Raw genomic sequence first — 17,865 nt, forward strand, 5'->3', positions numbered from 1 at the left:
CGCATCTTCAACCGCACACTTCGCAGTTGTTTCTAGGCGTGTGATGGGTCCTTGGACTGCAGATCATTGGGATTCCTTTTCCAGCTCCTTTACCAGGCCTCCTCTTGTCATCACGTGTCTTAGAAGAATTGCGTCCCATCAATCAGGAGGTTCTTCCAAGTAGGTCTCTTCTGAGCAAGGATCTCCCAGGCATTGACATCCATGTTGCATTTCTTGAGTCAAGCTTTCAGGGTGTCTTTGAAGTGTTTATTTTGTCCTCCTTTTGTTCAGGCGCCTTCCTTGAAATAGCAGAGGTCCAAAGAGTCTTGGGGACCCAGGCACCTCGATCATTAAAATGTCATGAACAGATACATGAAAGAAAAATCTTAAAGGCTAATGGAATGCGGGCCTTTATATCTAGAGGACTAGAATACAAAGGGAGGCAAGCCATGCCTCAGCTTTGCAAAGCCCTGGTGACACCACACACCCAATAATAATAATAATCCTTATTGTCACAAGTAGGCTTACATTTACACTGCAATGAAGTTACTGTGAAAAGTTACTAGTCGCCACATTCCGGTGCCTGTTCGGGTACACGGAGGGAGAATTCAGAATGTCTAATTCACCTAACAAGCACGTCTTTCGGGACTTGTGGGAGCAAACCGGAGCTATGAAGCAGCAGTGCTACCCTCTGTGCTCCCGTGCACCTGGAGTACTATAAGGAGTTTTGGTCATCAGACCTTAGGAATATACATTGTTCGACTGCAGAACAGCACCAGAATAATACCTGGACTTAAGGTTAAATTACAAGGAGAGATTACATAAATAAGGCTTGTATTTCTTGGAATTCAGAAGATCAAAGAGAGATTTGATTGCAGTTTTCAAGATATTATGGGGAACAGATAGGATAGATGGAGGGTAGATAAGAGAGACTACTTCCACTGATTTGGGAAGTCAAGGACTAAGGGGCATAATCTTAAAAGAACAGAGCCAGAAAATTAGGAAACACTTTCTACCCACAAAGGTTAGTAGAAATTCAACAAGCTAGCAAATTAATACTAAATAATTGTTAAATTTGTATTGGATATTGATAAATTTTGGTTATGCAACGGTATTAGGGACACGGGGTAAAGGTAGGAAAATGGAGTTAAATTAGAGATTAGCCATGATTTAATTGAACAACAATCAGATTCGAGGGGCTGAATGACCTGCTCTTGTCCCAATTTAGAACATTGATTGGTTCAATTTTTAATTCAACAGTTTGCAGTAACCAAAACGTTTCTGCAAATGATTGTAGATAACTGCCAAGGGAAGTTTCCCTTACAAAACTGAAACCTTCCAAACTATTGCCAAAGACAAGAAACCTGGGCTGGGTGTCAGCCCTAAAGCATTTTTTGCTTTCTTTGAGAGAGCGAGGAAACTAAAAGAACACATTTTGGAAAAATGAAACATCGCAGGGATGGGAATGGAAATATTATCCACTTTGAGGATTCATTATCAAGTATTTAATGATTAATTACCATATATTCAGATACAGGGTAAAATTGTTGCTTCCTTGGGCCAACCAACTTCAAGCCTAACCTCACAGCACCCTCTACACTGGTCATTCTTGTGGTCTCAGTGGAATTACCCATTTGTGATTGATCCTGAACAGTTTCAGAGATCCAGAACTATTTAGGACTGTCTGTTCACAGCTACCAAGAAAAATACAGTAAAGAAGCATTTTATAACACCAGTTTAGGCTTGCTTCAAACTCAAAAGCTCAACACTGAAACAGGCAGTGTTCTGAACTAATGTCCGCAAGTTTAAGAAATGATCAATTTTGACATTTAGTTTTGTATTCCCATTAGTGTTATTTATTCAGCCACTGCTTTCTTACCCCTCCCTGTGGGGTGAAAGAAAATAAGAATGGGAAAATAATTTTGTTTAAATGGAGCTCAAACGGCCATACTAATGCATTGGGTAGGTAAAGCAACAGTATCTCCTCTACCCATCTTCCACCCTGCACTAGGAATGGACATTTCTGTATCAAATTCCAACTTTTGTGTTGCAAAAGAGGTACATTCCCAGTCTAAATGTTGCCTTTCCTCCATCTGTACCCTCCCAAAATAAATCACGAATTTGACAACACATTACATTTCTTTTGTGCCAAAGACTTCCTTATCCCTTTTTACTTCTAAGGCCTGAATTCCTCTGATTCATCCAGGAAAAATCTTCTGATATTTCTTGTACTAGTGAATAGGAAGGCAAGGAAAAGCTCATCATATGATCCTTCTATAAAAATAATCTTTATTGGCATAAGTAGCCTTACATTAACACTGCAATGAAGTTACTGTGAAAAGCCCGAGGCACCACATTCTGGCGCCTGTTCGTGTACACAGAAGAATTTAGAATGTCCAAATTGCATAACAGCACGTCTTTCGGGACTTATGGGAGGAAAATGGAACACCAGGAAGAAACCCACGCAGACACAGGAAGAACATGCAGATCCCACAGACAGTGACCCAAGCCAGGAATCGAACCTGGGACCCATGAAGCAACAGTGCTAACCACTGTGCTACCATGTTGCTCAATTCAAACTTTGTGTGACTATTACTTTAGTCAATGCTTATCTGAAATTGCCTCTCATCCCTCAAGTTCCCAAAGTTACATTTCTCTTTGAATCCCATATTTAAATTCAAAAGTTATATTGTCACTAACTCGTTCTTCTCAAAACTGCAGAATTCCCTATCACCTTCAGCTCCAAAGGCTTTCACAAGCCAAACTCATCATTGCATAAATTAACGCTTCTTAAAATATATGTACGCTCATCAATTTTAGTGTCTTGCACAATTAACCACGTTTTCCCAGCTGGAGCTGTTACACAAATTCCAGAATATATCTGATGCTCATCCAATACATTCTCACCTTCATCCAAGTTAAAAGAAGATTTTGAATTTTATTTAGAAAGCCAGCACAAATTACAAAGGCAAAATGAATATTTCACTTTTTACTTAATGCATCATTTTAACCGTGGTCAAGTCACCAGACTACAATAATTCACAGTTCTTCTTAAGCATCCCCTAATGCAGATATTGGATAGTGTTTTTCTTCCACGTAGTTTTAAAATAATGATCATTACTAATAATTGAGGATCTAATGTGCTCTTGAACAAAATATATAAAAGTGTGAACCAAGTTCCTCACAATCTAAGCATTAACAGATCTTGCATCTGTGCATACCTTAATTATTTTTTATATCCAGGTTTAAATCAAGAAATGTTTGCGTAAAAGTTTATTTGGGTATTAATTAAACCCTCCTCCACCCTCCAAAACGATGGGACACTTTGTGGCAATATTGCAACGAGGTGCAATTACAGTACCAAAAATTTATGTAAGAGATCCAATTATAAACTTGACATGGGAAGTTTCAATGGAAAAAAAAAAAATCAAACATTTGATTCCAAATGGAGACCGAATTATGTCTATACCCTGCCCTTCACCACTCCTCCATCCCAATCCAATTATCCTCTAGTTATCTGAAGCCAACAGTGCCACAGATCAACTAATTGTATTGTTGAAACTCTTAAGTTCAACATTTTATTATGTATTATGCCAAGACCCTTAACTCACCATTTTTGGAATCAGAAGTCCACTTCCAGCATATATAATTGATGGGAGAAATCTAATTTGTACAGTGATACACTGGAACAGGTATTCTTTTAGACAATTACAGACCAAAAATCAATGAGTAAGATTCCTTTACATATGGAGATTTAACTAGAAAATTGCTTCCGGCAAACTCATTGGCATGTTCTATAACTTTCCTTGAAGTTATATCCTTGGTCCTCTGGTATTTGTTTAAAAGCACTTTCCAGACATAAAAAAATAAATACTGTCATTTACCTTTATTTTTTTGTTTAATTTGCAGCAGTATCTGTATAACATGGCCATGTTCAGAGGTCCAAAATCTGCATAGAAACTAGAAAATAAAAAATGAATTGGAAATTTGAAGGCAGGTAAATATAGGGGAATCCATCAAGTTTGCTCCACACCATGGTAGGTGGTATCATGATCAAAAACTTCCTTATACACTTCTAACACTGTGAAGGGCCAGATAGGTTCCATCCGTTAGATGTTTTATAACCATACTAGTTAATCAATGTAACAATGAATCTTATGCCCGATACAAATGCAATGGAAAATTGACAGTTTGCAAATCTTCAACACATTTTTGCTACTTGACAAGTAAATATTTCTTAGTTTAATAAAACCCAAGAATTGTTCTGACAGACGCTGCGAGTTAGCCAAATCCCCATCCAAGTTCTAAAGCCAGAAAAGTAGCGTTTTAAAGGGGCTTACAGGAAATTAAAGAGCGGAAAAGACACCGAAATAAACTCACTTTTCATACACAAGTTCATCATCAACGCTAAAATAGTGCGTGTTCGCGGTGTTCTTGGGTTTATGGCGGAGAATTGCAAAATACAGCCGATCTGCAAGGTAAACAATAACAAAAACTATAAACAGAATTGATCACAATAGACTGGGGATATATAGTGGGCACATATCGGCAAACGGCGTTTGTCTTCACCCACACAAACAACCATACTCACCGTCTAGGCGCTTCACGATAGGCTGCGGGGCCATTTAAAATTTAAAACCGCCATACCTTAAACCACCCAGTCACACGGAGGAGGAAGGCTGCGGCTCAACGTAACACACATTTTCAAACACTACCTTTTAGAAACTCCGCCGCGTTAAGCAGCTCCTCTCCGTCCGCCATTCCGCAACTTAGACAAAAACGAAACAAAGCTGCCGAAACTTTCTCTCTCTCTCTCTGCTGGACGCAGAGACGCACTTTAAGCTGCACAGCTGCGCCCAAGACCCGGGGTGCCCCGTCCAAGGATAGAGGCAGCAAACGCTGCTAGAACACTGGAGCCAGGGCAAACATGGGGGCGGGGAAGTGCTGCCGATGTTTAAACAGTTGCCGCATCCACCGCGGACGCTGCAAAAGTCGAACAGCCACTCACTTCCCCTCTCCTGCCCGTCAGTCAGAGGCCAGAGCCGCCCCGCATTGGCCACTGGCTGTCTGATTGACACCTGCCTTCACCCAGCTCAGCGCCCCTACCCAATACGAACCCGCCTATTGGAACGTGGCCCTGACGGTTGCCAAGGGAAACCACCTTTCGTCATCCACCAGCTCCGCCCCTCCTCAGTGTTGACAGCTCAGCTTCACACCTGATGTCAAGGGAGGGAGGGAGAGATGGAGGGGGGCGGATCCCCATCTGCACAGGGAACAAAGTCAAAGAAATAAGAGTTAGCTCCCAGCATTTTTCTGTTGTGAGGTGCACTATCAGGGTTAGTTGGTAGCATGGTAGCATAGTGGTTAGCACTGTTGCTTCACAGCGCTAGGGGCCTGGGTTCGATTCCCGGCTTGGGTCACTGTGCGGATTCTCCCCTTTCTCCCAGTGCCTGCATGGGTGCTCCGGTTTCCTCTCACGAGACGAAAGACGTGCTTGTAAGGTGAATTGGACATTCTGAATTCTCCCTCAGTATACCCGAACGGGTGCCATAGTGTGGCGACTACGGGATTTTCACAGTAACTTCATTGCAGTGCTAATGTAAGCCTAGTTGTGACACAAATAAATATTATTATTAATGGTTGCAGCGAAGTCCACAAGGTGTTTGAAGAACGGGAAAATAGAATGGTTACAGCACGATAAGTTGGTACCTTTAGAAGCGGGAGAAACTATCATTGGGAATGGGGAAATAGCAGAGACATTGAACGGATATTTTGTGTCTGTATTGGTACAAGTTATGCCAGACATACAGCAAATAAAAGTCAGGAAATTAATGTAATTATCAGCAGAGGAAGAATACTAGAGAAAGTTAAGATGCTAAAACCCGTCAAATCCCCAAAACCAGATGGACTACATCCACAGATTCCAAAAGAAATGGTGGTTATGATGTTCCAAAATTTGCTAGATTCTAGAATGGTCCCAGCAGATTGGAAGTTAGAAAATGTAACATGACTATTCAAGAGAAGAGATCTAGTGAGAACAGGGAACAGCTAATTGTAAGCCAGTTAGCCTGATATCAGTTGTCAGGAAAATGCTGGAATCTCTTATTATGGGTACCTTATTGGCACTTATGAAAGGAAAATCATACGTGATTTATTATTTAATTTTTACAGTTGTTTGAGGATGTAGCTAGTAGGGTAAATAAAAGGGAACCAGTAGATGGTAGTATACTTGGATTTCCAGAAAGCACTCAATAAAGTACTAAATGAAAGGTTACCACACAAGATAAGGGCTCACGGGGTTGGGGTTAATATATTAGCATGGATAGGGGATTGGTTAATGCACAGTCAACTTGGCTTTCGAGACATTCTACAACAATCTTTATAGATCAGCACCCCCGGAGGAAAGTTTGGACATGGCTGAATTTTTAGATGGGTTGTCCTTCCCATTGGTGGAGAAAGAGAGAGAGAGAGGAGGGAGGAGTTGGAGGCCCTGTTAAGTCCTGAGGAGATATTGAAAGGCATTAGATCAATGCAAACGAGTAAAGACCCGAGCACTGATTGGTTCACCATCGGGTTCTACAAGAGATTTGAAGGTCTCTTGACTCCATTCATACTGGGCATGTTCATTGACTCCTTGTCCTGGGGTTCATTGCCTGCTACCCTTGCACAGGCTTCCATTTCTCCTATCCTGAAGAAGGACAGGGACCCTACGGAATATGGGTCAAATTGACTCATATCACTTTTGAACACAGACGCCAAACTGTTAGCCAAAGTGTTGACGATGCGATTGGAATCCTGACTCCCAGAGCTGATTGCGGAAGACCAGACAGGCTTTGTCAAGGGGCAGCAATTGTTGGCCAATACACAATGGTTGTTGTTCTTTTCCCCTCTGCTGTGCCCGAGCCAGTGATTATATCCATGGGCACTGAGAAAGTCTTTGAAAGGGTGGAGTGGGGATATCTTTTCAAGATCCTTGGGAGGTTTGGTTTGGGGCAAAAGTCCATTTTGTTGGTTCGACTATTGCATAATAATAATAATAATATTTATTGTCACAAATAGGCTTACATTAAGACTGCAATGAAGTGGCGGCGTTGAAGGAGTAAGTCGCACATTTGGTGGCTCCCGCACTGGTCAGACTTTTGGGTCAGACTTTTGGACATCCCTCCCCGACTTTTTTCTGGTTTTAAACGGTGAATTCGAAGGCTGAGGCAATTGGGCACCGTTTCCACGTATCGTTGTATGGAGAAAAGAACCAAAAGTGCACGAAAAGGCAGAAATAAAAAGACAGGCAAGGGCTGTGCTGAAGCTGCAGCAGGAGACAGCATGGCCGAGGACCAGGCCCCCTGGTGTGCCGGCCCAGCGATCAACGGAGCAGTTGATGCAGGTCATCCAGGACGGCTTTCCCCAAGCAGAAACGGCACTGCCTGGTCCAGATTAAAGAGTCGATTGATCGGCTGGAGCACAGATTGGACGCCCAGGATCGGGCGATCCAGAAGGTTGAGAAGGCGCTGGCTGAGCAGGGGGAGTATCAAACTGCGGTGGAGCTAGAGGTAGGGATGTTGAGGGACCAGCAGAAAAGGCTTCTGGAGAAGGTGGAGGACCTAGAGAATAGGTCCCGTCGGCAGACCTTAAGAATTGTCAGGCTCCCAGAGGGGTCTAAGGGAGCTGATGCTGGGGCATGCATAGCGGGTATGTTTGAGAAGCTGCTGGGGGAGGGGGCATTCTCCCGACCCTTGTAGGTGGACAGGGCGTACAGAGCGCTTGCGAGGAAGCTGCGAACGGGGCACCCTCCGAGGGCAATGGTGGTGAGATACCACAGGTTCCTGGACAAGGAATGCATTCTTCAGGGGGCCAAGCGAACGCGGAGCTGTAAGTGGGACAACAGTATCCTGCAGGTTTACCAGGACCGGACCGGTGTGGAGGTGGCCAGGAAAAGGGCAGGCTTCAACCAAATTCAGTCAATCTTCTTCAAGAAACAGGTGAAGTTTGGACTGCTGTATCCGGCTCATCTCTGGGTCACATATGAGGACCAGCATCAATATTTTGAGTCGCCCGAAGACGCACTGGACTTCGCAAAAAGAAAAGGACTGCTGGTGGGCTGAGGACTTTTGAACTTTGATGCAACTTGTTGGCTTATATTGCTTTTTTGTTTTTTCTCTTCTGTTTAAGAAGGGGGGAAAAAGTTTTTCGTTTTCGGGTTTCTTTCGGGTGAATGTTGGCAATGCTTTTTGCTTTGATGTGCACCTTTGTGGGATGGAGACGTGCTTGTTTGGGTTTCGGTGTTTTTCTTTCAGTTGGGTGATTGTGTGGGGATGTTTATAGAGTGGACCTTTCCGAGTATGAGGACACTGGAGGAGAAGTTTGCATTGGTGAGGGGTAACAAATTTAGATATCTGCAGGTGCGGGACTTTCTGCGTAGACAGGTTTCAACCTTCCCGCTCCTACCGCTAAGGGGGATTCAGGACAGGGTAATTTCCAGAGGATGGGTAGGAGAAGGGAGCGTCTCGGACATTTACAAGGAACTTATGGGATCAGAGAAGACGCAGACCGAAGAGCTGAAGCGAAAGTGGGAGGAGTAGCTGGGGGAAGAGATAGAGGAGGGCCTTTGGGCGGACACGTTGAGTAGAGTCAACGCGACCGCAACTTGTGCCAGGCTCAGCCTGATTCAATTCAAGGTCGTTCACCGGGCCCACATTACAGTGGCCTGGATGAGCAGATTGTTTGGGGTGGAAGACAGGTGTGCAAAATGTGCGGAAGGGCCAGCGAACGATGTCCACATGTTCTGGACATGGCCGAAGCTTAGGGGATTTTGGCAGGGGTTTGCTGATGTCATGTCCAAGGTGTTAAAAACAAGGATGGCATTGAGTCCAGAGGTGGCGATTTTCAGGGTGTCGGAAGACCCGGGAATCCAGGAAGAGAAAGAGGCAGACGTTCTGGCCTTTGCTTCCCTGATAGCCCGGAGACGGATACTATTAGCTTGGAGGGACTCAAATCCCCCGAAGTCGGAGACATGGCTATCGGACATGGCTAGCTTTCTTTGTTTGGAGAAAATCAAGTTCGCCTTGAGAGGGTCACTGTTAGGGTTCGCCCGGAGATGGCAACCATTCGTCGACTTCTTCATGGACAATGAATCGTCAGCGCAGGAGAGGGGGGGACGGTTAGGTTAGCGTAGATTAGGGGGTTAATTAATGGTGAGACCTGTGGGGGAGGGTGGTGGTATTTGCACTATGTTTATATTCTCATGTACATTGTTTATATTGCTGCTGTTACCATGCCAAAAAAATACCTCAATTAAATTTTATTTAAAAAACACTGCAATGAAGTTACTGTGAAAATCCCCTAGTCGCCACACTCCAGCGCCTGTTCAGATACACTGAGGGAGAATTCAGAATGTCCATTTCACCTAACAAGCACGTCTTTCGGGACTTGTGGGAGGAAACCGGAGCACCTGGAGGAAACCCACACAGACATGGGGAGAACGTGTAGATTTCGCAGAGACAATGACCCAAGCGGAAATCGAACCTGCGACCCTGGCACTGTGGAGCCACTGTGCTACCGTGCCGCCCAAGCCCCCATGCCTAGTATCCACACCAATGCCTGAGCTTGGGGTATTTTTCTGTTGAATTGGTACAAGACAGGGGTGTCCACTATCTCCACTTTTGTTTGCCTTAGCAATTGAACCATTAGCGTTGAGATCTTCCGATCTTCGGTGAGACTTTTCTCCAAAATGATAAACAGTTGGGGGTTTAGTGTTACCCAATTTGCTATTTTTATTATTAGATGGCTAAAATTGAGGTGGTGTTGGGGTGGGTTAGTGATCAGAGTTCTATATGGGGACAGATGGAGGTGGGTTCTTGTAGGGGCTGTAGTTTGGGTGCCTTGGTAACGGTCTTGCTTCCATTCTCCCCTGTGAGGTTTCCTTTGAACCCTGTGGTGGTGCCCACCCTGAGGATATGGAAGAAATTTAGACAACATCTGATGCTTAGCTCCATGTCGTTGCTGGCCCCTATCTGTGGTAACCATCTTTTTGTGATGTCAAGTTTAGACTCAACATTTAGGTCATGGGAGAGGAAGGGTCTTGAAAGATTTGGGGACTTGTTCGTGGAGGGGCAGTTTGCCAGTTCTGAGGAGCTGTCAGCGACATTTCAACTCTGAGGCAAACTTGCTCCAATACTTCCAGATTCGTAAATGTTTCCGAAAAACTTTTCCCTCATTTCCCTGTCACCACCATCCTTCCTATTAAGGAGGATTCTGTCTTTAGTCAGGTCTGGTGGTGGTGGATGTGGATGAGGTGAAGGCAAAGTGGGAGGGGGAATTGGAACCCATTTTAGAAGTGGTGGTGTGGAGTGAGGCTCTTCGCAGTGTAAACTCCACATCTTCCTGTGGCTCAGCCTGATCCAGTCTAAGGTGATGCATAGGGCTCATCTGACCAAGGCTAGGATGAGTGGTTTCTTTTCGGGAGTGGAGGACAAGTGTGAGCAGTGTTCTCGGGGGCTGGCTAACCACACTCATATGTTCTGGTCGTGTCCCTAGTTGCTAAGCTTTTTGGTCTCCTTCTTTAACACCATGTCGGCAATTCTTAATGTCGAGCTTTGTCCTTTGGTGGCCATTTGAGAGGTATCGGACTCGCCAGTACTGCAGACAGACATGAAGGCAGATATTCTCGCCTTAACAGCCCGTAGGCGAGTTCTGCTTGGGTGGAGATCTTTTACTCCGCCCAGTGTCTCGGCCTGGTTGGCTGATCTCATGGAATTTTTGCATTTGGAGAAGGTCAAATACACTGTTAAGGGGTTCATCTGAGGGGTTCTACTGGAGATGGCAACCATTCATTCTTTTTTTCTTTTTACAGTCAGTTACTGTCACTTGTTAGCAGAGCAGGGTTAGTCTACGGTTGGGAGGGTGGGTTTTTGGATGTTGTCTATACTATTGGTGGTGTTTCTTTTATAGTGTAACTTGTAACATTCATTTTTGTATGGTTATATTATTAAAAATTAAAAATCTTCAATAAAAATATATATATTTGAAAAATGACATATAAAGAAACAAAATAATGTATCTAAGTTTGCTACGTGGGAATGTAAGCTGTTAGGAGGACACAATCCTGGCTTGGGTCGCTGTGCGGAGTATGCACGTTCTCCCTGTGTCTGCATGGGTTTCCTCCGGGTGCTCCGGTTTCCTCCCACAGGTCCCGAAAGAAGTGTTTGTTACGTGATACGTGAATTGGACATTCTGAATTCTCCCTCTGTTGGGGGATGTTCTTTGATGACTGCATAATGTTTAGCACCATTCCCGACTTCTCAGAAACTGAAGCAGTTCATTCCTAAATGCAGCTTGTCCGGACATGTGGAAAGTAACATTTGCACCACAAAAGTGACAAGCAATGTCCAATGTGAGAGAATCTAATCATTACCCCATGCCATTCAATGTCATTACCATCACTAAATTCCCCACTGTCAACATCCTGTGGGGCTACCAGAAACTTCACTGGACTAGCCATAGAAATACTGTGGCTATAAGAGCAAGTCAAAGGCTAGGAAGTCTGTGGTGAGTAATTCAGCTCTTCTCTCCCCAAACCTTGTCCACCATCGACAAGTCAGGAGTGTGATAGAATACTCTCCATTATTGCCTGGAAGAGGTCAGCTCCAAAAACACTTAATGAGCTTGACACGACCCAGGACAAAAACGACCAATTGATTGACATCCTTTCCACAAACATTTACTCCCTCCAACGCATACAGTCGCAGCAGTGTATACCATCTACAAGATGCATTGCAGGAACTCAGCAAGGTTCCTTAGGTAGTACCTTCCAAACCTATAGAGCATACAGTGCAGAAGGAGGCCATTCGGCCCAACGAGTCTGCACCATCCCACTTAAGCCCTCATTTCCACCCTATCCCCGTAACCCAATAACCCCCCTTACCTTTTTTTTGGGTCACTAAGGGCAATTTATCATGGCCAATCCACCTAATCTGCACATCTTTGGACTGTGGGAGGACACCGGAGCACCCAGAGGAAACCCACACAGACATGGGTAGAACTCCGCACAGACAGTGACCCAGCGGGAAATCGAACCTGGGACCCTGTGCTGTGAAGCCATAATGCTATCCAGGTGTGCTACTGTGCTGCCCCATGATCACTACCATCTAGAAGGACAAGGGCAGCAGACACATGGGAACACCACCATCTGAAGGTTCCGTTCTAAGTTACCTACCATTGTGACTTGTAAATATATCACGGTTTCTTTATTACCGCTGGATCAAAATCCTGGAACACCTTCCCTAACAGCATTGTGGGTGTACCTATAACACATGGACTACAGCAGTTCAAGCAGGCAGCTTACTACGACCTTCTCAAGGTAAGTAGGGATGGACAATAAGTAGTGGCCTAGCCAGCGACGCCCATATCTGTGAATGAATAAATAAAAACCTTTATAAAATATTAGTTTGGCCTCAACTGGAGAATTTGATCCAATTCCTACTTCAGAAAGGATGTGAAGACTTTTAGAGAGGATGCAGAAAGGATTTATGTGAATTGTTCCAGGGATGAAGGACTTCAGTTAGGTGGTTAGATTGAAGAAGGTGGGGTGCTCTGCTTAGAGAAGCGAACATAAAGAAGATATGTAATAGAGCGGTTCAAGCTCCTGAGGAATCCAGACAAATTAGATAGAAATTGTCATCATTAGTGGAAGAATTGAGAAACAGAGGATGCCATGTAAGGTGCTTAGCAAAAGAACCAAGTGACATGAGGAAATACTTCTTTTAATATAGCAAGTGGTTGGGATCTGGAATACACCCCACCTGAGGGTGAGGTGGAGTTGGAATCAATTGTCACTTTCAAAAGGCGGTACGGTAGCACAGTGGTTAGTACTGTGGCTTCACAGCGCTAGGGTCACAGGTTTGATTCCCGGCTTGGGTCGCTGTCCGTGTGGAGTCTGCATCTGTGGAGAGAAAAGGGAGTTAACGTTTCGAGTCTGGATGACTCTTTGTCAAAGCTAAAGAGAACTGGAAATAGGGTCAGATTTATAGTGGGGTGGGGGGGTGGGGGTGAGGGGTGGAGCGGTGGGGCTGGATAAGGGGCCAGCGACAGGTGGAGACAGACACAGATGTCGAGGACAGAAGACAAAAGGAATGTATATGGGGGTGATTAAGGCTAAGAAGGGTGCTGATAATGGCACATCAAGAGATTAAAATGTGCAGAATAATGGCAGAATAAAGTTGAGCAGCATGTGAAAGGGCAACGAGAAAAAGTTGGCCCAAGTGGAGTGGGGGGAACAATGATGAGGGGAAAACAGGCCAATGGAAGAACTGAAAATAAAAATAAATTGATAGAAGTAAAAATAGGGTGAAAGTAGAGGAGAGAGTTCACAGTCTGAAGTTGTTGAACTTAATGTTAAGTCTGGAAAGCTGTAACGTGCCTAATCGGAAGATGAGGTGCCCCCATTTACATTCCTTTTATCTTCTGTTCTTGACATCTTTGTCTATCTTATTATGGGCGAGGCGTTTTCAGAACCCCAAAATGTATCATGAAGTTCAACCACCCTCTCCCTTTAATGGATTTGTTGCTTTTCCGAGCAAGCTGCTTTTTCCCTAGATGTGGGATTACAATTATGGACACGTAGGTTTTTAAACATAAAATACTGTTTATTCCATGAACTCAACTTAACATCTTAAATAAACATTAGATCGCTTAACAGCCCTTACTTCAAATATAACTCAGAAAATATTGCAACAGTGAATACATCCTTAAAATGTTCCTTCAAACTTCCAAGAGACTTAACACCTTTAAACAGTATCACATCAGGTTAAAAGATATATATATGTTTTGTAGAATGGCAGAGATATATTAGCTTGGTTGCCTTCAGCTCCAGCAAAACAGCCAGGCACTTTTAAACTGCTCTCAGCAAAACCAGCCAGGCATTTTTTAGCTGCAAAACCAAACTGCAAAACTTGCAGCTCTCTGGAAACACAGACACGCACACTGCTTTTAAACTGAAACTAAAAACCAGCAAAATGGCTGACCTAAAGCCCAGCTCCACCCACTCTCTGACATCACTGTTTTCCTAAAGGTACATTGCTTACACATCCATTTCTTAAAGGCACTCTTGCATGACACTTCCCCCCAAGAAAAAAAAACCCATCAACTTCAAGATGGTTTCATTTTTCACTTTTCCACCATCCACTAAGAAATGTACACAGTAAATATACCGTTACGTTTTTAAAAAAACAACACATGCAAACAGGTATAATAATATAGTCCATTTTCCTTTGTTCTTCTTCCTCCAACCGAAATCCGTCTCGATTGACAGTCTCTTTGAACAAAGTCTCTGCACGATCCATCCATTCCTCTATTCCTCGGCATTTCTCTTTCGAATCAGATACTTTAGTTCAATCTGACCACAGAGTCCCTTGCAATTCTCCAATACAGGAACACTGGTGATCACAGCTTTCAGGCAGTCAAATGCCTGTTGAAAGTCCGCTGTCCATTGAAATTTATTAGGTTTCTTTAGCAAGTCCATCAGTGGAGTAATCACGCCACAAATCTTTTGCACAAAGGTTCGATCAAATTCATTCATGTTAAGAGATCGCATTGCCTCCCTTCAAAGAACAAAGAACAAAGAAATGTACAGCACAGGAACAGGCCCTTCGGCCCTCCAAGCCCGTGCCGACCATGCTGCCCGACTAAACTACAATCTTCTACACTTCCTGGGTCCGTATCCTTCTATTCCCATCCTATTCATATATTTGTCAAGATGCCCCTTAAATGTCCCTATCGTCCCTGCTTCCACTACCTCCTCCGGTAGCGAGTTCCAGGCACCCACTACCCTCTGCGTAAAAAACTTGCCTCGTACATCTACTCTAAACCTTGCCCCTCTCACCTTAAACCTATGCCCCCTAGTAATTGACCCCTCTACCCTGGGGAAAAGCCTCTGACTATCCACTCTGTCTATGCCCCTCATAATTTTGTATACCTCTATCAGGTCTCCCCTCAACCTCCTTCGTTCCAGTGAGAACAAACCGAGTTTATTCAACCGCACCTCATAGCTAATGCCCTCCATACCAGGCAACATTCTGGTTGTGAGGGTATCGGAAACTCCTCAAGGAAAGTGATTCGGACTTCTCCAAATTCACTTTCGGCTGGGTTCATCACCAAACCCGCCACCTGAAGTCGATCGAAGAACTCCATACAATGTTTTAAATGTTCTTTCCATGTTTGGAAGTTGGAAATAAAAACAGATTGTCCCACTTTCTCAATGCAATCCTTCAATGGTGGGACAGGATAAGAGTCCGTTCTTGTAACTGCATTCACCTTTCTATAGTCCACACACAACCGTTGGGTACCGTCTAGTTTAGGTACCATCACTATGGGTGAGCTCCATTGGCTGCAACTCACTTCAATTATGCCATTTTTCAGCATACTCTCAATCTCTTTGTTAACCTGTGCCAATTTTAAAGAGTTAAGTCTATATGGATGTTGTTTGATAGGAACAGCATTTCCCACATCTACATCATGTGTAGCCATTTTAGTACTTCCCAATTTATCTCTACAAACTTGCCCATGTGGTATCAATAACTCTTTCAGGTCAGTTTGTTTTTCCTCTGGAAGGTAACTTAACAATTCATCCCAATTTTTGAGAGCATCCTCATTTTCCAATTTAATTTGAGGTATGTCAAATTCACAGTCATCTGGATTTGGTTCGTCACTTTAAGTTAGAATCATTAAAACCTCCTTTTTCTCTCCTTCCCTTTCAAAGTACCTTTTAAGCATATTCACATGACACACTCGGTGAGTCTTCCTTCTATCTGGTGTTTTCACCACATAATTCACCTCGCTTAATTTCCTTTCAATCTGATACGGTCCACAAAACCTAGCTTTTAAAGGCTCACCTACCACTGGTAACAAGACTAAAACTTTATCCCCACTGGCAAAACTACGAACTTTGGATTTCTTGTCCGCTACCCGTTTCATCACATTTTGTACAACTTTCAAATGTTGTCGAGCCAATTCACCTGCTCTATTTAATCGTTCCCTAAAATTTGACACGTAATCCAATAGTGTCATTTCCGATTTCTCACCCACCAATTTTTCCTCAGTCAATTTAAGTGGTCCTCTTACCTCATGACCAAAAATTAGTTCAAAAGGACTAAATTTGGTAGACTCATTAGGTGCATCCGAATTGCAAAAAATACAAATGGGATTCCTTTATCCCAATCCTCTGGATAATCGTGACAATACACCCTCAACATTGTCTTTAATGTCTGATGCCACCTTTCTAATACTCTGTGCGATTCTGGATGGTACGCAGTTGATTTAAATTGTTTTATTCCAAAGCTATCCATAACATCTTTGAATAACTTTGAAGTAAAATTCGACCCTTGATCCGATTGAATTTCTGTCGGTAGTCCATATCTAGTAAAGAATTTAAGTAACTCCTCCACAATCCTTTTAGCAGTAATATTACCTACCAGAGTGGCCTCTGGAAACCTAGTAGACATAAGACCATAAGACATAGGAGCGGAAGTAAGGCCATTCGGCCCATCGAGTCCACTCCACCATTCAATCATGGCTGATTTCAACTCCATTTACCCGCTCTCTCTCCATAGCCCTTAATTCCTTGAGAAATCAAGAATTTATCAACTTCTGTCTTAAAGACACTCAACGTCCCGGCCTCCACCGCCCTCTGTGGCAATGAATTCCACAGACCCACCACTCTCTGGCTGAAGAAATTTCTCCTCATCTCTGTTCTAAAGTGACTCCCTTTTATTCTAAGGCTGTGCCCCCGGGTCCTAGTCTCCCCTGCTAATGGAAACAACTTCCCTACATCCACCCTATCTAAGCCATTCATTATCTTGTAAGTTTCTATTAGATCTCCCCTCAACCTCCTAAACTCCAATGAATATAATCCCAGGATCTTCAGACGTTCATCATATGTTAGGCCTACCATTCCTGGGATCATCCGTGTGAATCTCCGCTGGACCCGCTCCAGTGCCAGTATGTCCTTCCTGAGGTGTGGGGCCCAAAATTGCTCACAATATTCTAAATGGGGCCTAACTAATGCTTTATAAAGCTTCAGAAGTACATCCCTACTTTTATATTCCAAGCCTCTTGAGATGAATGACAACATTGCATTTGCTTTCTTAATTACGGACTCGACCTGCAAGTTTACCTTTAGAGAATCCTGGACTAGGACTCCCAAGTCCCTTTGCACTTCAGCATTTTGAATTTTGTCACCGTTTAGAAAATAGTCCATGCCTCTATTCTTTTTTCCAAAGTGCAAGACCTCGCACTTGCCCACGTTGAATTTCATCAGCCATTTCTTGGACCACTCTCCTAAACTGTCTAAATCTTTCTGCAGCCTCCCCACCTCCTCCATACTACCTGCCCCTCCACCTATCTTTGTATCATCGGCAAACTTAGCCAGAATGCCCCCAGTCCCGTCATCTAGATCGTTAATATATAAAGAGAACAGCTGTGGTCCCAACACTGAACCCTGCGGGACACCACTCGTCACCGGTTCCCATTCCGAAAAAGAACCTTTTACCCCAACTCTCTGCCTTCTGCCTGACAGCCAATCGTCAATCCATGTTAGTACCTTGCCTCGAATACCATGGGCCCTTATTTTACTCAGCAGTCTCCCGTGAGGCACCTTATCAAAGGCCTTTTGGAAGTCAAGATAGATAACATCCATTGGCTCTCCTTGGTCTAACCTATTTGTTATCTCTTCAAAGAACTCTAACAGGTTTGTCAGGCACGACCTCCCCTTACTAAATCCATGCTGACTTGTCCTAATCTGACCCTGCACTTCCAAGAATTTAGAAATCTCATCCTTAACAATGGATTCTAGAATCTTGCCAACAACTGAGGTTAGGCTAATTGGCCTATAACTTT

General features: G+C 43.7%; 1 protein-coding gene across 4 annotated transcripts in view; it reads right to left on the reverse strand.

Moving 5' to 3' along the window:
* Positions 1-17,865, reverse strand: part of LOC140429570 (dual specificity protein phosphatase CDC14A-like) — a 206,064-nt gene that overhangs the window by 118,953 nt on the left and 69,246 nt on the right. For 2 of the 4 annotated variants that reach the window (XM_072516749.1, XM_072516750.1), the window contains exons 1-3: positions 4,695-4,979; positions 4,360-4,450; positions 3,864-3,939 (exon numbers count right to left, since the gene is read on the reverse strand). In XM_072516749.1, coding sequence (XP_072372850.1) covers positions 3,864-3,939; positions 4,360-4,450; positions 4,695-4,740 — 213 coding nt within the window. In that variant the 5' untranslated portion in view covers positions 4,741-4,979. Of the gene's footprint in view, positions 1-3,863; positions 3,940-4,359; positions 4,451-4,694; positions 4,980-17,865 lie in introns of those variants that run through there. The other 2 variants (XM_072516747.1, XM_072516748.1) reach the window with 1 other exon arrangement.

The sequence above is a fragment of the Scyliorhinus torazame genome, chromosome 9 (genome assembly GCF_047496885.1).
Source record: "Scyliorhinus torazame isolate Kashiwa2021f chromosome 9, sScyTor2.1, whole genome shotgun sequence".
In the NCBI taxonomy this organism is placed as follows: Eukaryota; Metazoa; Chordata; class Chondrichthyes; order Carcharhiniformes; family Scyliorhinidae; genus Scyliorhinus; species Scyliorhinus torazame.